This window comes from Liolophura sinensis, chromosome 6, assembly GCF_032854445.1.
Source record: "Liolophura sinensis isolate JHLJ2023 chromosome 6, CUHK_Ljap_v2, whole genome shotgun sequence".
NCBI lineage: Eukaryota > Metazoa > Mollusca > Polyplacophora > Chitonida > Chitonidae > Liolophura > Liolophura sinensis.
The window spans coordinates 71,680,378-71,703,562 of NC_088300.1; the positions used below are offsets into that span (position 1 = coordinate 71,680,378).

The 23,185-nt window shown below is 37.7% G+C and overlaps 1 protein-coding gene across 1 annotated transcript in view; it reads right to left on the reverse strand.

Annotated features, from left to right (window-relative positions):
- Positions 1–950: 950 nt before the first annotated feature.
- The window catches only part of LOC135467529 (fibroblast growth factor receptor 2-like), an 89,029-nt gene continuing 66,794 nt past the window's right edge, over positions 951–23,185 (reverse strand). The window contains exons 11-22 of the mRNA XM_064745301.1: positions 18,567–18,751; positions 16,542–16,689; positions 12,717–12,901; positions 12,002–12,174; positions 11,618–11,733; positions 9,959–10,069; positions 8,065–8,264; positions 7,719–7,841; positions 5,127–5,197; positions 3,957–4,094; positions 3,376–3,481; positions 951–2,959 (exon numbers count right to left, since the gene is read on the reverse strand). Coding sequence (XP_064601371.1) covers positions 2,837–2,959; positions 3,376–3,481; positions 3,957–4,094; positions 5,127–5,197; positions 7,719–7,841; positions 8,065–8,264; positions 9,959–10,069; positions 11,618–11,733; positions 12,002–12,174; positions 12,717–12,901; positions 16,542–16,689; positions 18,567–18,751 — 1,679 coding nt within the window. The 3' untranslated portion in view covers positions 951–2,836. The remainder of the gene's footprint in view (positions 2,960–3,375; positions 3,482–3,956; positions 4,095–5,126; positions 5,198–7,718; positions 7,842–8,064; positions 8,265–9,958; positions 10,070–11,617; positions 11,734–12,001; positions 12,175–12,716; positions 12,902–16,541; positions 16,690–18,566; positions 18,752–23,185) is intronic.

The following is a 23,185-nucleotide window of genomic DNA, read 5'->3' on the forward strand; positions in this document are numbered from 1 at the left end:
ACCCTTGTAACAATAAATGTGTTGTTCTAGATAAAAATGCATAAAAAGGTACGAAATGCCATAAAACAACAGAAAAGCCTTAACAACAACAAAAATTACAAAATTAATGAAGATAACTTGTTCACGTGAGGCATCGTTATTTTCGTTACAAACAGAAAATAGGATTTGTGTTTCTTTTCAGGGCTTAAATACTAAGCCCTGACTGAACACTTGTGGTAGCACCAACTAAGAATTTTAAAATGTTTACGACAAAATGAAATTAAGACTGAAAGGCTATGTAGCAACTTATACATTTCTTTGTCTCCAACGCCTCCTTCATGTATAAAGACCTTGAAATAATAGTTCATGGGGTAATGCGTCATCATGAAGTCAACTGAAATGGCTTTCTGCGGTCATGTTTTAAGTCCCTTACAAAATTATTGATAACTTGTTAATCGTAATACATGCTTCATAATATCATGCAAGAATCATGAAGATTTTGCTTTGTACTATCATGAAATTATTCGCTGGACCAATATATTAATGAAAATGCCCAGGCAAATCTGTAGCGAAATTACACTGCATTCATATAACTTTCCCATCAACTTGCAAATGTTCCAGAAGCACAGATTGTGTCTGCAGCACAGAACTGAACATTAAAAATTATACCACCAATAACAGCGATTCATGTTCAAATTTTGAATCATTCAGTAAATGTGTGTATCTCTCACAGATGTGTTACCACTGTTAGTGGTGGCATATTTTTATTTTTTCCTCTTTGCAATGCAGGAGTTTGAACTAAAAATTAATGAACATAGAAAGGTTTCCATCCGCTCTTTTAACACAATATACACGGATTCTCAAGACCTACTTAAAGAACGTTGCCGAAACCTTTAGGACTTAATGCTTGCAGGGCCTTATACATCACAAAGTCACAGAATAATATGATGTCAATGAGATGAAATTAGACAAATACATATGAACAGACTTCTTCCTAGAATGCTGCAAGCAATATGGGTTGTTCAATGATTACCAGAGAAGAGACAAAAACAAAAACCCTCAAAACATTGGGGATAATGACATCACAGGGCATTTACAAGTTAACATTAACAATCAAAGATCAACAAACAATAATAACCATATATATATATATATATGTATAGATATATATTTTGATGTGCCTTGTACATTTGTAAATGGCAGTATACAGATATAACATCCGTGTATAGTACAGTGAAATGTGGGCGTATCCAGGCCATGTACTCTGCAATCCAAACTTCCAGATCAGTGTGTCTATTAAAAGTAGTGGAAATTGCAAATAAACTCAAAGCAACGTGTGACTTAGCCTAAAAAATAATCACTGACAGATATGTTTCTCTTTAAATAAAATATTTGTGTTCAAGCAAAAGTAATTCAGACCCCACCAAAACCATCCACTTTAATGCTTTTAAAACTGATAATTAAAACAAAAAATGATACTAATATGGTGAATAAAATTTCGAGAAAAAACTTAGAAAAAAAGGTACTTAATTTACTTAGAAATTGTTAAATTATATTTCCAGAGTGAATTTCAGCTGGTGATGTGGTTTCCTAAACCCTATACTTGGAGGAGTGGATGCACATTCACATTAATGCATTTATCAAAGGTCAAGTTTACATTTCCTTCCACTATTTTCAGGACCTGACAGGTGTAGTAACAATGTGTGGTATGGCGAGTCAACTTTTATATACAAACAACATATTCTTGCATAATAAACAGAGTATATGTCAATGTCAGATTTCGGTCAGTCATCGCAATACTGCTGTAGTACATGGTCCAATTGGTACAAAACACCACAATATTACCTAGACACTTTGTCTAACACAAGCACACTGCAATACTGCCAGGGAACAGTGCCCCAGATATATAGTCCAATATTGCCTATGACGTAATCGTTACCGGACAAGCCCACAGCAATACTGTAAGCCAAGAATCAACAGTCACACTTCCAATACTACCCATGGTAGCAACATATACCAAGACAAGAACCTGGCATCAGTGAAGTGGTACATTTATGTTGCCAAAGAAACCCACAGTAATATACTGGCAGTAACCAATGTCACTGCAAAGGCACGCCTATCAGTTCGGGTTGGTTTATGGCTGTGGTCTCACAGGACACACATACTGAATAAAATATTACAAATAATAGTGTGCATGATACAAAAGGTACAGACAAGTTCTATATGTATTCCCCAGTTGTCCTGTCAGAACACATAGGAAGAGTTTGTCACTGTTACTTAATTAATAGTTACCTTTCCACTGAGGAGGACAAAGTCTGGGATAGCACAACTCTTTTATCGTTTGACTAAAATTGTTTGTCACACTACTGCCACCAATATATTGGAAAACTTCCAATATCTTGGCCATACTCCAATGACTGGCAGCACTATGACCATCTTGTATATCTTTCAGGCACTTGGCATAAATTCTACACCTAGGTACAACACAGAATCCTTCAAGAATATCCTTCTACTTGCCATCCTTTCATGGTGGATGCACATGGAAATCTGGATGAGCCCTCCATAGAGTACAGAATACTTGATATCCATAGCTTGTACCTTAGTACTTTATGCAAGACGACATGGAAAGCACAATCTTTTAATGTAGGGTACAAGTCTTGTCCTACGGATCAGCACATCATGTCTTGCCTGGCAATTGAAAACACAGAAGGGACCAATTGTGTTCACAACAACAACAACAAATGCACCAATGTTATAGGTGAGGGGCCAAGGCATAGCAAGATCACCCAACAGTCACTTTAAATGTTGTTTGCCAAGGCCACCTTTACAGTTATACAGTCTCTGTCAGCAAACTGTGCTATACATCTGACAAGCTCCCATCCCCACTGTCTGAAGACGTGTCTTGGGATAAGGAAGAATAATTACTGTCTGCTGACGTTGTGCTTGTGGGACTTTCTAGAGGCTCCAAATCCAGGTACTCCTATAGAAAGAAAAACCACAGTTACTATTTTGCATGCCAAAATTTGGTTAAACTGATGCCAGAGAAAACATTTCTAATAAATTAAAATTTGATAGGCAACAAGTATCACAAGACCAACTGGTACCTGTCTATTAAGTTTCATTCATAGATAACCTTTACCTCTGATTCAGCTTAACAAAAGCCTGCTAATTTGTCAGGAACCCACGGTCCCATACATATTCAATGATTCTCACTGCACTTTTAAAATCAATCCAAATCATACGTGAAACACAGCATGCAACATCTTCCATATTGGTAATACTCATGATCTAGCTACAATCAAATCTAAAGGTGGGAAAAGGACAGAACAATACAACACTTGAGAATTCTTGCTTCAAGGCACCACCACTATTCAGACTGCTAACATTGTAACTTACCTCTCTTAAGGACGACATGAGGATTTTGTCCGACTCCTGGACCAGTGCCTCAAAGCTTGGTCTGGCCGTAGGGCACTGTTCCCAACACTTTTGCATGATGTTATACCTGTGTGATGAGAGAGACATTGCTTTCAAAAAGATGCATTTTTGAAATCTATATTGGTTACAGTGGACTAAACTTGTGTTGTATTGATAGCCATATAAAATCTGAGCTTTACTTGCCAGCACTTGCACATAGTACAAGTAGGCATTCAACTGTCCAACTTCACAATTTACAGTCTTTAAATAGTCATTTATTCCTGAGTATGAAGATAAAATTAGCTAATCTGCTTGTGCAGAATTTTGTTTTCCATCCTTTGATATCGATATAATGGAAATTATTTTTTACTCATAAACAGTCACAGAGAATAACTAAAGTACATTTCCTTTACATGTACAAAAGCACACAGAATGTGTGGCATTCCCGCAATACTGGGACTTAAATTAATGATACATGTTGGTTATATGGTCAAAGTATCCTCTGTGAAAAGCTTCACACAAATATTTGATCACATCAGAGCCCAGGCCCTCTAGGGACTTACATCTCGGGTGAGGAGTAGGGTGGTTTCTCCATGCGGTGACCTTCTCTCAGCAGCTCGAACAGCTTCTCCACGGGAACAGAGGGGTAAGGGTTACCACCCAGGGTGAAAATCTCCCATAACAATACCCCATACGACCACCTGCCATAGCAAACACTCACAGGTCAGCCTCATTCAATTATCACCCACTTGTAATCATAATGAAACTGTAGTCATTTACATATTGCATATGATGACATACATCGTGGTAGATATAAATTATTTACAATGGGCAGTGCACTAGTTTATTAAAATGGCATATATATATAGTTATTTTTGCTAACTCTGCTAATCAATGATGGATGACCCTGAACATGACTATCCCACGCTTTGCTTTGCTTCTTGTGAAAGGTTAATATGATCACCACGAGAACTACGGAGATAAAGCTTTACAAGCCCACACTAATATGCCACATCTCAAGGATGGTAATTTTAATGTCATTTAATGAATAACCTAAGCAAAGGAACAACCTCAACTGCTCTACCCCTGGAGTTTAAGCAGTTCCAGGAAGTGTCGAGATCTATACTAGAAGCTTTGAATCTTTGCTAAAAGAAATTTAATAGTTTGTTTGCTATGACTGTCCCCTCTCCAAATAAATCGCTTCCCCAATTTGACAGCTGTAAAACAGGTCTCACTGTGGCCTTACACAAAAGCAGGGAGCCTGAGAAAGTGATACCCACGATCCTTGACTCCAAGGCAAGAAAGTGATGCTTAAAAATTTTTTTGTTGAGCTGGAGGCCTGAAGAATAAAGTCTTTCCTCTGTGGTGAACTAAATGAACGCAGCCAGTCTCATTGTGTTTTTCCCCTATAACTACATCCTGTTGACACTGGTGGTTTAAATGTGGTTGTTCTGCATGAATGACTTCAGACAGTAAAAATTGTGTTTAGCTGCTAGGTTTTCTTTCAATTTAGCCATGGATCACACTTCATTCTCTATAAATTACTTGTAGTTTTCGCTTTTGCTACATGTATACAGAAAATTAACACTGTTCCTTGCCACAAATGTTTTATCGGGGCGTAATAGAAGTATAATAGAAGTTAAGCAGTCAATCTCAGGTGTCATGGATGTTCCCAGAGGGGGTAAGATAGCTATCAGGTAAGGACATCAGAAGTAGACTACTCAACTACTCACACATCACTCTTTGTGGTGTACTTCCTGTCAAACAGTGCCTCCGGGGCCATCCACTTCACAGGTAACCTCCCCTATCAACACAACAACGTGATAACACATCAGTGGCCAACTTGACCAAATGAAAAAAATAGAAGAAAAAAAAATCTCCAAAAATGTTACATACACTGAAATTCCTCAACCCTTTCTTCTGTGACATAGTGCATGAACATATAATTCTAAGTAAGCCAAACAGATAAACAGCTTTTTCTTTCTCATGTGTTGAACATTGATATAACTGTAACAGAACTATGTCAGATTTTATCCCTACACCTGATGCATGTGAAATTTTTCAAATGTGCTTTAAAGTGTAGAATTGCTAAGAGGCAGAGTTGAGTCCTTGGATTTCAGTGAATAGGGTGGGTGGAAGGGATAGACAGAAATGCAGCAGATTTTTGGACAGACATATTTTCACATACAATGTACATGAAACATATTAATAGTTGTTTTTACCTTCTCCAAACTTCTTCACAAATATCAGCTATTCGCTGCATTCATAAAAAAACAAATATTTTCTAAGTAACCTCATCAGATGTACAACAATGTGTGTACATGCAGTAGAAAACGAGGCTTTCATTTTGATATATGTCTTCCTCACAGCTGCTTGTATTAAACTTCTTCACGGTGTATAAATATACATGTACATGTATGATAGAACTCTAAACACAATCCTTATGTGGATATCTCCATACAATGTACTATCCATTTTTGCACTTTAAGTTTATTTCAAGTTACAGAAGAACGATATCTAATAACTATTAGCTTCACACAATGAAGTCATTAGAGTATTTTTAAAAAAAGAGCAATACCAATATTTAGTGGAAGTAAAAAATATTTGAAATTACTGTACCTAACATTTATGTTATATGAAAGATTTAATGCAGCTTAATTAACTCCTCATACGGGTTGCTAATTTTATCACACGAAACACAAGGTGAACTGAATCAACTTCTAATGCAGACAGATATCTACAAAAACAGGATCAGCAAGTTGTAGCTTTCCTTTCTCTCTGTTGTTTTTCTTTACTAACAAACTAATCCAAGGCTCATATTGTTCATTTTTGTGTCTAAGATGAATCTCTGTTTCTCACAGACCCAAGAGGCAGCAGGCTTTTATATTCTTTAGATAATAAATACAACCATATAACCAGCACTAATCTTTCCTGTTTTCTCTTTTGAAGTTTTTTATAATCCTTTTGCCAAAATCCTGTTTGCTGGTACACTGTCTAAATATCCTCAATCAAAGAATATTTTAATTTTTTAAATGCTCAAAGATCCATTGATGTAGTGAATTGTTAATAGCGAGTGATCGTGCAATGGAGTAAGCTGCTGGGAAAAGTCTCCAGATTTGATAAGCTGTCTATAAGTCGGTGTGGACTTTGGATTGGGTGAGTGGTGATAACCTTAAGAACTTCACAAAATAGCTATTCTCTCACACAAGATCGCATTGAACTTACAACCAAGCTCATGGATTAATGTCTCAGAGGCTGCCAGGCCTTTCACCAATGACCTTCCATTTGGGAATCTAAATGTTGCACAGCAAACCTCTTGTTTTAGTTCTGCCCCACAAGGTGTGAAATTAAGTAAAGAATGGTGGAGAATTTCAAACAGAATTCCCGTGACATTGTGAAAAGCTCTCCACACAAGCAGGATGAAAGAGCTGACTTATATTCCCTGTAAAATGATGGTAACCATATGCAAGACTTAGCTAGATATACTTGTCCCCTACAGATCCATTAAGAGCCATCCCATTAATCACTGCAAGCTGCTGTATGATCCATGGGGGCAGCGTGTTGTGCTGTTCTATTGTTATGGCAGATTGTACTGGGTCTTCTTATTTTGCAAGCTCAGGAGTGGGGCCACAGTCAACACAACATTTACACACAGTTCTCTTGTTTGTTTTCTTGGTAGTAAATAAAGGCAGCTGCCACTGTCTCACCCACCACATCTTCACATCTGAACCTATTTGGGATCTTTTTTATAATAAATATCAAGGGTGTTTCATCCATTAGACCTTATGTCACTTGAGAATGCTTCAGTGTTCTACCATCTCAGCAAGTACTAACAGCACATGGTTCAAAACGAGAATGTTTGGAAATGACATTTGTTAAACAAGAAAATCACATTTCCTCTAGATCTCTTTGTTTTATCTTTAAGGCGAGGCAAATTCTCTGTCCTTGACTTTGTAAAGAAGTTACCGTGTGTAACAGTTCAACAACTTTGGTGTATTATTAGATCTAGCATGGTCACTATCTCAAGGTTTACATGTTTTTTGTTGAGCAGAGCGTGAACTGGTTTGCCAATATAGGGCATCATTTTTAATTTTGAGCTGATCTAATTTAGCGATGTATACACAATACAACAAGGACACAAGGACTTGATCTGGGATATATTTATGTTTCTAAATCTCTCAGGCTAAATATAAATGTTACAGACATCCAGGGATATCAAAGCTGAGTGGGAAGCAATGTGTTTTCCTGAATGAAAGGAAAATTTTCTATTGACACAAAGACAAGACTTCAACCCTTAACTAGTTGGTTGGCTGACATGAACTTACATCACTTTTCTTTCTGTAGTAATCCACATGTTGAACATTTCTTGTAAGGCCAAAATCTGCTATCTTCAGCACATAATCCTCAGCAACTAGAACATTTCGTGCTGCCAAATCTCTGTGTATACACTGCAATCATATAAATCAACATTCAGATCACTACACAATCCAATAATCTGAGTGAATATGTAGTCACAATTCCAAAAAAAATCCAAACAACGTTTTCGTCATGCAATGAATAGAAAGTGGGTAACCAAAACGAAAGACTAACCATAACCCAAACCTTTCTGTAACAGCCGCAGTCAACTAAAATATAATTTTGAAATTCTTTTAAATTATATTCTGTACTCACATGTTTGTCAGACAAATATTTCATTCCTCTTGCAACTTGATAAGAAAAACAAATTAAATCCTTCAGTGTCAAGGGTTTGTGTTTGGGAGGGTCAAAACTGGCAAGGGGTTGTTCATATCCAGAATTGGGTGGTCTGCGACTTCTCAAAAAGTCTCTCAGATTTCCGTGGGGTGCAAATTCAACCAAAACAAACAGAGGTCCTGAAAATGTAACATTAATATATGAAGTTTCCAAACTATCATAAGAATGGGATTAAAATGTTTATTTATTTATTTGATTGGTGTTTTTTTCAAGAATATTTCACTTATACAATGCTGGTCAGCATTATGGTGGGAGGAAACTGGGGAGAGCCTAGTTAACCACCTGCAGATTGCTGTCAGACCTTTACGACCGGAGAGGAAGCCAGCTTAAGCTGCACTTGAACTCACAACCACTGCATTGGTGAGAGGCTCATGGGTCACTGTGCCATGCTTGTGTGTTAGCCCCCTCTGCCGTGAATTACAATGTACATAAATTTTGTGAGGACTTTGAAGCTGCACTCGACTACTTATTAGCATAATTGTTAACCAATGAAACAAGCAAAATGCTTCTGGAAATCATGGTGTTGGACTTGAATTTGAAATAATTCAAAACACAATTTTAAGTTACAACTAACACAACTTGAGTATGGCGTAAAAGAAATAAATAATGTGTTACTGCTTTTTTCACTTTTATGACGAGTCAGGTTTATGGGCTGAGGAAATCAGAATACCTTCACTAGGTACCTCTTGACTTAAAGCTTCAGCCACAACAGCAAGAACTAGCCTCAAACACACGACTCCATTCATGAAGGGTCAGAGAGTTATAGTTAGCTAGCCAGTGCTTAGTTATTTGTATCACTGAGATACCTCCATATACTTTAAAACTATTTCATGAAAAGAGAAATTATCAGACACTCGACCATATGACCAAGTAATATGTCATATACCAGGATCTAATTTATTCCAGTTAGCAAGCATTCTGAACCCGTCTCTCCATTTACATAGCCCTGGGCAGCTCTGTTTGAAGTTAACCTTTTTGCCTTTAATTAACATGAGCCAATCAGAAGCAGATGTGCACAGGGAATTGTACTAATTGGTTGCAAGTGCACGTTAGTTTGTGAGTAAATAGTTACACCCTAACAACTCTAATGAATGCCAATCGAATCGAACACCCACAAAATATGTATGAACACAGATCACCAGCAAATTACACAGCTTTACACATTCAACAAAGTGTACACTCAATAGCTTTAAACAATTTACATATCATTTACTCAATTGCTATATAGAATTCCATGCTTCAAGGTTTGCTATGTCATGTTCAAATTTATGATGACAGTTCAATGTTTCTAATTACGTAAAACAACCCCAGCTGGAGAACCAATTTCGGTAACCTTGCATTCTATGTCACACTGTTTCCTCGGCATAAGAAAAAAACAAGACAGTTACAAAAAAACAATACAGTTCATTTTGCTGTAATGGACCTGTCTTTTCTTACAAGAAATGTAACCTGACCTTACTTCTACTCCTCTGAAGATCAAAATCTGCATACTCAAAAAGTTGATGCACTATTGGTCTGTATTTACGTACTCTTCACGCCACTGACAAGCAAAAGTGAAATTTTCAATTCCAAAAAGTTTGCAATTCACCATATTTCAGGACATTTTGCTTAATCTGTCCTAGGATATTAAACATTCAAAATACTGCACCAGACTTGGATTGTCAAAGATTTATGTACAACATTTGTACTTCAGTGTTCATACAACTCATGCAATTGAAAAGGAGGATTCAGTCTCTACCTGATCTTACCTGCCCAGAACATACTCTAGCCATATATTAATATGAAGAAAACCTAAGAGATAATGCACACTCACCGGACTGACTGCAGCATCCCAGCAGATTGATGATATTCTTATGGCTGCCTATCAGCTTCATCACCTCCATTTCTGCCACAAGGTCCATCATTTCATGGTCTGTTGCATCCTCTGTGAACATGGCAGTGTCAGAATATGATCCTCAATGATAACATAACCATAAATACATCCCTCAACTGCTTGACAGCTTATTGATTTTATGCGTTTTTTCAGTCTTCTAACTTTCAATATCCTACAGTACCCTATAATATTCTGTTCACTTCAGCCTCAAGGGTCATGTCCACATATTTTTAGAAAATATCCTAATCTGACTGCCATGTGTCACCTAGAGGAAAAGGGTCATGCCCTGTCCACCTTTATCAGCGCAAGTACATGGACCATATCAATTATGTATCTTTATTACATATGTACATTTTATTTCAAGTGGCTAGAATCTAAGAGAAACTTTATTCAAATGCAGCATGATCAAACAGACATGTTATGAAGCCTAAGGATGAGAGTTTGGTACAAGTAGCTACGTAGCAAACGTAAGTTCAGATTATTAAATACGTGCATTTACAAAACAACAAAAACGTGTGTATATTAGCCAATGCCCATGTCTTCAAAACAAGCAACCTTTCTCAGCATGTCTATAATGTTTTTGGCCATGACAAATGTATGTCAGCCCAGGGAGCCACATTCCATCTGTTAACACAGAGTCGACTTTTATACAGGATTAAGGTGTGACAATTCTTGTACTGAAGAACACATGTACAGTTAGTGGCACACATACAGAAGTTTGTCTGCTAAGAATAGTTCTACAGTACATCCATGGAATTTTATACACAGTGTGTGATGGCCAGCCTAACACTGACGCAGGATGGAGTTTAACAACTACATGTAAGGTCTGGCACAAGTGGAAACGCCCACTGTAATATTAATGGACTTTTCTCTGTTGGCAGTGGCATGGTGGCATGTCTTCCCACAGGCTGTCTTTTATATATATATATATATATCCTTCGATTTGATGGCTTCAATTCTTCCTTGTTCTTCTCTCTTAATCCAAAAGTAATAGTGTAGCCTCACTATAAAACGCCTCGATATAGTGCACAATCATATATAACGCGACCCAAATCTTGTCCCCCAAAAATCTGTGGTGTACTTTCATGCGAGAACAGGTAAAACTGCTAACAAATGAAGATTTTTCACCTAGAAATATACTTAATTAACACGGCATCATTTGCTTCGTTTTCTGCTGTTAGTGTATGACCCGTGTGTAATTTGATATCTTAGGCATGATCTTTTGAATATTACGCGAGTATAAGTAAAAAGAAATGGAATGTCTATGAATAATGGAGGAGGTTGTAGCTGGTTACATTTTCTTTGCGAGTGAGTTTGATTCCAAACGCACATGTAATGTTGTTGTCGATAACACTTTGTTCACTGTCAAAATCATGACCTGTAAGATGGACTGTAGTCCTATATTCTGTAGCCGTATATACTGGATCCCATGGTCATTTCATTATAGTGCAAAGTGTCCCTAAAGCAGTGTCCTATAGTGAGGCCACACTGTATAAAATCATTACAGCCTGTTAACAATTGTGTTATTTTTCACATGAATTAAACAGCCTGCAGTCCTAATGGCAATTGTCAGACATTTCCCTCAAAGCTCCAACTGACCTTTCAACATCTTGACAGCCACTGTTGTGATGCCTTGCTTGTTAGGCAAACAACGGGCCTCTCCTTGCATCACCACCCCAAATGCTCCCTCTCCAAGAGGTTTGCCAAGCGTAATACTGAAATAAAGATGTAATATTACAAGCTACAAATTATATAGCTCTCTAAGGTCCTGTCTCAAAAATCAAAAACATAAAATTTCAAAGAGAAGTCTTTTATGTTTATTGAAGTTCATGAACACTTATTCTTAAGGGTAAGGCCAGAATTCATAATTTGTGAGAATAATAAAATAATTTACAAACATTACAAGAATGTACATCTAATTAAATTCGACAAAACAAGGATCCCATTAATGTTTCAATCCTCAATTAAGCAGTAAGAACCTACTTTTCCTTGTCGACCTCCCACTTTTCATCCAGTGGGATATCGTACTCAGACATGGTGCTAACATTGGACGGGAACCTGGGTCTTCCTCTTTGTAGATGAGACTCTATCCTCACTACTGGAGCCATCAGGGGCTGCTTAGAGGGGTCCATCTTCTCATCATAGTAAATCAGGTTCTGGACGATGGAAAAGGGAGACACTTATAGAATTCCATAAAATACTACTTATGTGAAAAAAATGGAAGCAGAAACTCTGATCATCCCTGCTATCCTCATCAACATGTAAGGTGAGTTTGAGTGCAGTTCTTTTTAAACTCCATGAGACTACAATGCAACCGCACTTTCACACAGAAAAAGCAATGCTACAAAACACAGACAAAGCTTGTCCTAGACAGATTTAAATGTTTAGATCAGTGGTGTAATGTGCAACTTTTAAAAACCATTTATATTCTGCTTGAATACTAAAATCACCCTTTCCAGTGGAGCTTTAAAGAACAGGTACTTTTGTAGATGTCTTACATAATTATGGATTCTTCATGCTCGCCAAAAAAGTGAAGCAGAGTGTCATCATTTCAGCATTCCCCTTAAAATCTAAGTTGATAAATGCTTTGCAAAAGAACCTTTCAAACAAATATCTCTCCAGATGGAAAATTGTGTAATTGTTCAAAAATATACTTGCTACAATGTATACATTTTAATAAGCTGTGTAAAACACTTACCGGCTGCCACTGTATGATGACTTTCTTACGAACCGAGTGCTTTGAAGGATCAAAAACACCATTGCAGAACCTCACTTTGAGCACGACGACAACAACACAGAAGATCATCAGGAAAACAACTCCACCCACAATAATATACACGTACATGAGGTTTACAGTCTTCTCCTTTGGGACCACTGGTGGCTCTGTTCAGACAAATACAGCTTTTTGTTGACATGATGAGAATTACTATCAAATGGATTTTTATACATTTCTTTGTCAATGCTGTTCAATGGATGGAGGGGTGGGGATTTATATATACTACTAATAATAGGGTATATTAGGGATTCATGCAAACATCTATTATGAAAATGACGTTAAAAATAATTTGTTCCTGTCATTAACCCTCTAGGGCCCGCTCCCATTTCTACTTATGCAAAAATTCTAAAACTTAAAAATTTAGTAATATAACAACTCAAATAAAACAAACATTTCATCAAAACTTTATTTTTTTAATTATATGCAAATTTATGCAGTGTAACATATATGATACGATGGACGTGTATCGTATTTGATATATTGGGCCGTGTAAAAATATGTCACTGTTTATCTTGAGTGGAAGTCTGCAAAACAATTTCTGTCTTTATTGAGACAAAGGTGTACATTGCATTTGGTACACTTGATGAAGGTTAGATTGTGACAGATAGGGAGCTTGCATCGTGCTCTGGCACTCCATTCGGGCATATGTCCCACGCCATCCAACCGGACCAGTTGAACAGGGGCATGCTCTGGTGCTGCTTGTCTAACCTGTGGAGGGGAGGCTGCTTGTAACAAAGTTGGTCGACCACGGCTCCGATGAACATGAGGGGGCCACTTCGCTTTGAAATTGTGAGAGATTCATGTGTTTTTCTCTGAGAAGGACACAATGGCGCCTGTACATAGGCCATGCTGTAACTACCGACACACAGATGGAGTGACAAAGGTGTACATTGCATTTGGTACACTTGATGAAGGTTAGATTGTGACAGATAGGGAGCTTGCATCACGCTCTGGCACTTCATTCGGGCATATCTCCCACGCCATCCAACCGGACCAGTTGAACAGGGGCATGCTCTGGTGCTGCTTGTCTAACCTGTGGAGGGGAGGCTGCTTGTAACAAAGTTGGTCGACCACGGCTCCGCTGAACATGAATTAAGCACTGGGCCACTTCGCTTTGAAATTGTGAGAGATTCATGTGTTTTTCTCTCAGAAGGACACAATGGCGCCTGTCCATAAGCCATGCTGTAACTACCGACACACAGATGGAGTGGTAAAAAATGTACATGTAGCACCTGCAAGATTTCAGAGGGTACTTGTAAAGGGCAGTTAGGCAGTCGGTCAAATCCACTCCACCCATTTTCTGATTGTATTCCTGAACAACAGCTGGGCAGGGCACCTCAATTTTCTTCTTTTGCTTTTTGTCATAGCGGGTGACTTTTGACATGGGTTCAGTGCCAGTGCAGGTTGAAATGAGATCAACTTTTCTATTGTCAAGCCAACGGACGACTATTGTATTGGAGTTGACTTCTACCACTGCGTCATGAGATCCCCTATCTTCTTTCTTTAAGGCTTTTTCTGTTTTCAGGGAACAGCCTTTCAATCTGTTCTCTCTTACTGTGCCGGTGAACCAAATTGCTCTATCTTTCAATGAATTGGCAATATCCAGGCTTGAGAAAAAGTTATCCGCAAACACTTTTTTCCATCTGCCAACTTCTTTGCCATTGTCATAACCACATCACCTGAAAGGCCAGGCAAAGCACCAGAACTTTTTTTTTGGGTCTTGCCAGAGGAACCCTGATAGACATCCCAGTCGTGCAAAATTCCGTCACTGCCGGCTCTCGCCCACAATTTAAAGCCCCATCTGTGAGGTTTATTTCTAATGTACTGCTTCATGGGGGACCTTCCTTTAAAGGCTACCATTATTTCATCGACACTCTGACACTGTATTGGGGATATTTTTTCCAGTTGTGCTCTGTGCATTTCAATCCACGGTCGAATTTTCCACAATCTGTCCAGCTCTTTCTCTTGATCTGAAAGTTCTTCGTTATTGACGAATTGAACATGTGTAGCTAAGGTAGTAAACCTGTTGCGTGACATTTCATCTGCTACTGGTGGGTGCCTAGTATCTGCAGCCCAGTATACCTTGACATTATGAGCTTTTACAAGCCCCATTCTTAAGTAAAGCCCGATAAAAAGCTCTATTTCCTTCCTGGATGTTTTCAGTTCTTTCCCGGATTTTTGTAATCCATAAATGTTTGTTTGGGTTTCAATCATCTCAATCATTTCGTCTGTAACTATATCTTTGAAAAATTCATAGGGAGTTTTCAGGTAGTCCGGAAGACTTTGTTGTTCACCTAGGAATGTTGTGTCAGGGACAATAAAAGGTACGTCAGCCCACATTGGCTCATCTAACATTTGGGTCAACATATCCACATCTTCTGTATGAAGTCTGGTCCTCAGAACTGACAAAGGTATGTCATCTTGTTCATCAGTCATCTCTGAGCCTCTTCTTGCTATGCGCTTTACTCTGTTTGGCAGTTAAGCCTAAGCGGTTGCCCGGGCCTGGTGAATCACTGTCGCTTTCCTCTTCACTAGGAAGATATTCATCATTGGATGTATCAAGCTCACTGTATTCACTATCATTTGGGGATATAGCGTCCATAATATCATCAACATCAGAGTCTGTATCAGATCTGTGGAAAAAATAGCAAATGTTAAAACTGAAAGAGGAAAGGAATGGCATTGGATACATCAGGGAACAAATGATATCTAGGCGAAGACGAACTGACAAGAAGTTGGCGTGATGAAAATACACACATGTACTTCCTTTTGTCCATTTCATATTTCAGGAAGACAGTCTACATAGTTAGTAAATATGTAAAACAATCTTTTATTTGTATGTGTGATCTAGTATGCTTCGTCTAGCTTTGTTCTTACATTATAAAAACACAATCTTGAAGTCAGATAGCAAAGTCAAATTTTGTATTATGTCCAACGTATCATATGTGATACATTCCATCGGCCCTTTGACCAACGTATCACATATGATACAACAAAAATAAATCTTCTGCTAAAACCAAGTAAAGCAAAATAATGATATAAAACTGGCATAATATGTTACATACACATTAGTATAAATGATAATGATCACTCAAAGTCAAAGGTTCACTTACGTGTTCATGATGATGATGGATTGAAAATTGTCCAAATGGAAGCGAAAACCGAACAGAGTGGTGACGGTAAACAGGAACTGCTATATAGCAGACGACAGGGTTGAGACAGAGGGCAGGTCAATTTGTACTTTCTCCAAGGGAATAAGATAATACAATAAGATAATAATAAAAAATGAGGTGAATTGAAATTTAGCTGGAAATTGTCTCCATTGGTTAGGCTTATTTAGTGGGGGTATCATATATGATACGTTGGTGCCTAGAGGGTTAAAGATGCAAGCTTCATAAAATTGTGCAAATTATGTCTCTCCATCTCACAGTTTTCTCAGAATGTTTAAATACTGGTTGCACAGGCAGATGAAAAGGCTGAAGAATTAGGGTAATATTTTTGATCTTCACATTTTCCCCCCGTTCTAAGGTGAATGAGTCCAGATAATATGGTAACTGCTTATAGGTTACCATAGATTATGATATTTCCCATTACAATATTTATTTCTTTTCAAATGTGTAGCCTCATGGGTCGAATGGGGAGAAACCCTCAGGCATCATGGGGCATCATTAACTTGTCAGATAATGTGCATGTGAACATATTTTTTTTATTTTTCTTACAGCACAATTCCATGTAAACCAAACGTACCAGGTTCACGAGGCAGGACAGTAAGCCAGGCACTCTTGTATGATACACCTATGTAGTTGGTGGCCAGACAGGTGTACCAACCAGCATCGCTGAGTGTCACATTCTCAATGAGCACAGCTTCCGGTGAAGTGTTGTTCATGCTGGATTGCTGAAGGACAAAACTGACAGTTAGGGCAAAATTCCTAGAAAGGTGTTAGACACACTACTGTAGGACAACTGCAGTAGACATACACATTAATACAGGACATGAAGAAACACAAAAAGCAGCACACTTTGAACAGTAGTAGCATTACAATTGCGATGTGGGGAGTACAGTGTATATATATATATATATATATTTTTTTTTTTTACAATTCACACATCATATGGATTATCCATGTAGTGACGTGATCAACTATGCTTTGATTTAACAAACTGACTTTATCACAATTCAGTTTTTCCTCTTAATTTTTAAATTTGAGGCTAAGATATCATGTACATTTAACATTTAGGAGCTGTTGGAGTTAAGGGTCATAACAGATGTGTTCTTTTCACAGCATGCTCAACACATCAAAATTAACAGAATCCATTGTGCTTTTGACTTTCATGGGTTCACTTCATATAAATTTTATACAAAGCATTTCATGACAAGGAATTTTCTGGACAGTTCTGGTGCTAGACAGTTTCAACTTAGTTTCATGCTAGTTAAAATTTGGAGACTGAAGAACAAAATCATGAACATTTCAGATCCTTCATTTGAAATCATTCACTGGTTTCACCTTCGATTTCATTATTTAATTTTCTGCATGACACTGTGCTTTGGTGCATGGAGAGGTGGAAAGGGGAGTGCAATCTGATGCATCCACTAGGTGGAGTTGTGTGAAGGAGAGGGATGATGGGTGGGCGTTTGGGACATCATGGGATCAGCAAGCTTCCAATCCTGCGCATGCTGACAGGACGACTGCAGACTAACATTGATCAATGTCTGCTTCGTTATCTGTATTAAATGTTACATACATCACAAACAAGCACTTTTATGTGATCACATCACGGGAATCAATGACTGTTTAATTAACTTTTTTTCTGATAGAGCATCAACCATTCAACCTCAACCAAGACTGCAGGCCATGATGACAAATGACAATGTGGAGTAACACCGACTAATCAAAATCAGTCAGTACAAGGGAGAACTGTTTCAAGTGCACAAGGGAAGGATGGGTTTCAGGTTATCTGTGGATACTTTCCCATAATCAAGCATTGTATTATAAAGACAAAAGAGTCAATGCTGTGGCATTATGCAGTGATATTTCCAACAATGCAATTATCACAAGTCTAGGCTTGTCCATCAACACAGAAATAAAAAACACATTCACTGGAAAAAAAAAAGACATCAAGACATCAAAAAATGCAGATCTTGGTGTACACTACATGAACAAAATCAAGCCCTTGAAGACAACAGGAAGTTATACCGTACCCCTCGTGGCTGCATTACGTGAGAAAAAGGAAACAAGATATCATTAAAGACGTTTGCTTTCAAATCAAGTATATTACCAAAACACACAAAAACATACAATTAAGAGGCAAGGATATGCAGGTGAAAGTAAGCCATATTCTTTTTTGTATTATGATCATTACTTTATTTTTACACCTTAGTATCAAAAACTATTTTGAATGAGTATGTAAGGATACATTACTGTATGAAAGGTAAATCTTTACATGTTTTCAGCTGTAAGAAAGACAGGTATGGATATTTTTTGGATACCCAAATAATCTGGATATCATAAATCAAGAAAAAATAACTGGTGCTAGAATAAATTCTTTAACAAACATTATTGTCCCACGAATCTATTTAAAATCCTTCCATTCTACAGCAGAATTGCCTTATATGCAAATGTAATGCACTGATCTCGAAATAAAAATTCTGAAAAAAAAACACAAGAGTGTCAAAAGGAATATAATAATTCTAAAGAGTTATGTTCTTAGAGAAAAAATATATCTTCATATACAAGGGTCTATATTAGGGCCAAAATATAAAACAATAGTTACCTGCAAAACTTTGATGTATGGTTTTCCATCCTCCGCCTTATACGAGCCGTTCACCTGGTAATGTTTGACCCACTGTAGATGTGGTTGAGGATCGCTTGTCACATGGCACTCAAACAGCGCCATCTCACCCACATATACAGTCTGGTTCCGAGGTCCTTCCAGTATAGGAGCAGTTGGAAGCCTCGCTGCAAGCAAAAACAAAGATGCTTGATCAAACTTTCTAAACAGACAAACATTAGCAGTATAGCAATTTGTTCTTGGAAACAAAAGGAATAAATGAAACTGTTGAGTACATGTGCATAATCCATGTGAAGAATCCAAAAGGTACCTGCCTGTATCTGCCATCTCACTGGACAGTCACTACTTTGGTACATCAACACATATTTTTGTTTAAATGAATTGTATCAAATCTTACTTTTTGGCAAGATTGGTGTTTGGTTAACCATATGGTTACGAAGAATTATTTTCACGAGGTGCAAAGAGAAGCCTGTCAAAGTAACTTCTGAAATGTCATCTGTACTCCAAAATCCTATCACTGCTGCACCCATGGTTTGGAATAGTGCAGGAAACTGTTATATAGTTTATTCAGAAAATGTGACACTTTAAATACTTATAACTGAAATGCTGATGTGAATGAATTTTTCATAGCCTTTTTGTGCATCCCATGAGTTATGCAAAGATTTTGTATCTGACCGAACCAACAGTTATCTGGACATATTTCTGTGATAACCTTACTCTAAGTCAGATTTGAAAAAATAGCCACGCACAGGTAAAGAATACTATGTTAAATACAATACAGAAATGAAAGGCACCTGATCATAGAAGGCTGAGAGAAGACATCTACTTGATGCATGTACAAGCAAAAACCAAAGATGCTTAACAAATGAGAGTTGGCACCTTTGCATAACCTATACACAAAGTCAACATTCCAGAATGAAGAGGTAAAGGTTCAGTGTGTCAAGTCTCATCCTTTGCCTGACAAAACCCATCACATACCGAAAACAAAACATTTCCCTTCACAGAAGTATTAATCATGTTCTACAAAAACTAGGCTATTGAAATGGAGAAAAAAAGAGCTTCGTTAAAAAACAGACCCTAATGTGAAATGTGAGGCTGGTTAACCCAAGATAACTTGAGCAGCTGACACAAGAGCAGTGGCTGTTAGGCAGAAACTCCTGCATAACCAGTCCTCCTTTAGTACTGGTACCGTGAAGAGAGCTCTGCCAGCTCCTTTCTCTTTTCCTTGTTGTAAATTGTGCATTTGCTATACATCAGCCCAGTCAGAAGTCAACATCGTGTTCAACCAAGCATGTTAATTCATACACAAATTGGCAAAGTGAAATATGCTTCAGTACAGCACAAAACTCATAAGAACTGCAGGTTTCCTGGACCAAATTACATGTGCAATTATTTATCCAACAGCACATTTTAAATCCTTCTTTACTGAATCAAACTGATTGCATGTAAATCCATCCCACATGTTCAAACCAATATTTCATTGCACCATTGAAAAGTAAATGTGGACATCTAGGATCATAATCTCGCTAACAATGGGCTGCATTTTTCACATCAGATATGTGTACTATTCCCTTGTGCCTAACGTAAACACATATGTTCACTTTACTGCATGTCACAGGGCAGATTTCTGCAAGATACTTGATCTACTTCCATTTAAACTGGTGCCCAGAAAGAGACAAATGTATCCTTCACCATCATATGCCAAGGGTTTTTTCTTTTTAAAGTTTAAAATGGCCAGAATAATTCCATGCCACCAGTATATACTAACTCTAGCCAAAGCCAGTGTATATCAATTTCCTCCTGGGTCACTCACTGATTATGAACACATGCCAAGATTGGCAGGGATTTTAGATACATGGGAAGTGTGGACTACAAGCACTGTAATAGATACATAAATTACCCCAAATTTTAACCATCAGGTTTTCGGGATGCATGAGCCATTAATTTCACCATGACTTCAGGGAATTACATGGGATAAAGCGCTTTACTTACTTAGATTATAAGTACTTGCATGAACAGGAAAACCCAAAGCAATGTTAACTATCTGCGATTTGGTCATCAAATGTTTACCTAGAGTAGCTATAAATTTTACCATCAAATTTTGATATAGTAAAACAGCTTTGAACAAATTGCTGAATAAAAAGTACTTACGGACTTTACATGTGTATCTATGCAAGTCTCCCTAAGAAACTAAAGCAGTAAAGGATCATTGAACAAACAAAGGGACAATAGATGCCAGTGCCATTCAATCCAAAGAAAGATGAGGGGAAGGGCAAAAAGAGGGCAAGGTGAGCCTAGGAGGGTGAGGAAAGGCCAGAAGGGACAAGAGTTAGTCTCTCAGGGTGGGGAGGTGGCCTGCCAGGTTTAAAGACCGCTCAAGTGGTCATTTCCTGTCCTCAAGTCTTCAATCACTGTCAAAATACAGGCACACAATAAATAACCCTTGACACTGTCCTAAATAAAATCTGGGTAGCCTATACCTGTAACGTAAGTACATGGAAAGTCCATAGTGTAAGACCAGAAGGTATAATGCTAAATTCAACACCTTCTCTAATACAAATGACCAGTAATAACATTTAAAGCCATCCGGAATACTGCACCTGCTTCAACAAATACATAAGGAATGGAGAATGAAAAAGGTGTGTAGAAGGTTGGGGGTGTGTAGAAGGAATAAAATTTCGAAGCTTTACATTACTAGTGAACTGTACTTTTGTCTGAAAAGATTGAAATCGGAATAAAATTAGTAGATAAAAATTTGATTACATAAATATATATTTTTAGAGTATCTACAAGTGCATGGCAAAAGTCCTTGTTGTATTCAGTGGCTGGTTAACAAGCAGTAGAGTTACCAGAGAAGGTGTGTTACTCAGTGGGACAACTGTGCCCAGTGTTTATGTAGAATTGTGCTCTGTCCCCAGTGACTGACTACCACGCTGGGAAATCCCAGGCCAGATCATACATGAATTGTTGTTTTTAACTACATGGAACGGGGTACTGCTTCCTGGAGGCTAATTCTTATCCTTATGCCAACATGTACAAGACTGACAGTGATCAAGAAGTTGACATATCCATAGTGACAATGGAGCTCTTCTCCAAACATAGCCATATTAGGCTGATCCCCATTAGATTTATAAAATTCCAGTTGTTTTGAGGACAACTGTTCTAATTTAAAAAACAGAAGGTGAACCATATCAATGTATTCTATAAATACTTTGGAAAAGAAAAAAAAGACTTGAACTTTTCACCTGAAGTAGACTGCTGACCTAAGTAACTATGCCGTAATATTGTTCATGAGCACTAAGAAAGATTGGTAACAAAGTGTTCAAGAGTGCTACGAAAATCCTTTTGCTTTTTCTTGTAACAGCCTTCACATACAGTGTATGTCATGACTGTCAATTGCTCTGTCCATATAACTGGTACAAGAAAAACATAAATATCTCAAGACCACTCACATAAAGCCACACAAGATCTGACACTGATGTAGAGAAAGACAACTCTCTTACAAAGTCACAGTTAACGGCAATCTCAGGAATTTGACTTCTAGAGGCTGAAGTTAAGCACAGTAGAAAAACATTTCAATACAAAAACAAGTCTGGAATTCATATTAACGCTGAATTGTGTCTGCTGTTTCTTCCTGGGAATTAGCTGTAATGTGACAACAGTTTTGAACTGTGACAGACATTAGCAACAAGGGAGCATTCTGTTTCAGCAACACACCCCACAGACAAGGCTTCTGTCTGTCAGTACAGACTGTACCAGATTTAGTTTACAGTCTCAGCTCAAGTTTTATGTTAGTCTGGTGTGGTTTGTACCTACACATACTGAACACTTCTTCTGAGGCCTTTCTTAAGTGGTCCACTGGAAAGGGGCAAAAGACTGGGAAATGTGTGTGGAAAGTTGCAACTAGGGTAGGGGGCCTGGCCAGTAAAATGTACAAACCTGACTGGCTGCATGTTATAAACAGTACCCCTCTGACAAGTGTTTCTTTAAAAATTGGTTAAAACCCAAAGTTGCTTTTATTTTTTGAAACCAGACCAGTAATTTCAGTACATATTAAATGTATGATGCTGGTTTCTCAAGCACAAGATGCCAATCATTACATACAAAAGTGGGTATCATTTTAACTTTAGCACATATTTACTTCAAGAAAGAGTTTCTAACCAGCTTTTGATCTGGTGAAGAAGTTACAGACTTGAAAAGAGCTTTGGGGCAAAACTGGTCAGTTTCAAATGTGGTCCATTCAAACCAGATGGCAGGAGGTTCTGTTAACAAACTCCATACATTTGCCAGCTCTTGCCCTCCATGGTAGGTGATTATTATCTTTCAGCCTGAACAGGTTTAATATACATCAAACTTATACACTCAAAACTTTAGGAAAATTGAAAAGATATACATGTACCTCACCTATTACATTTAAGTCGAGGGCAGACACAAAAATGAGAAAGTAATGTTTTCAAAACTTCTGCAGAATTTCTCACTTTGACCATAGTGGTAAAATCCCAAAGCCTATCACAAAATCCCCATGATACATTCATCACAGGCTACCTTTCCCACTTTCGGAAACGTGAAAAAAAATATACATAATTAAAAAGGCTTTAGAT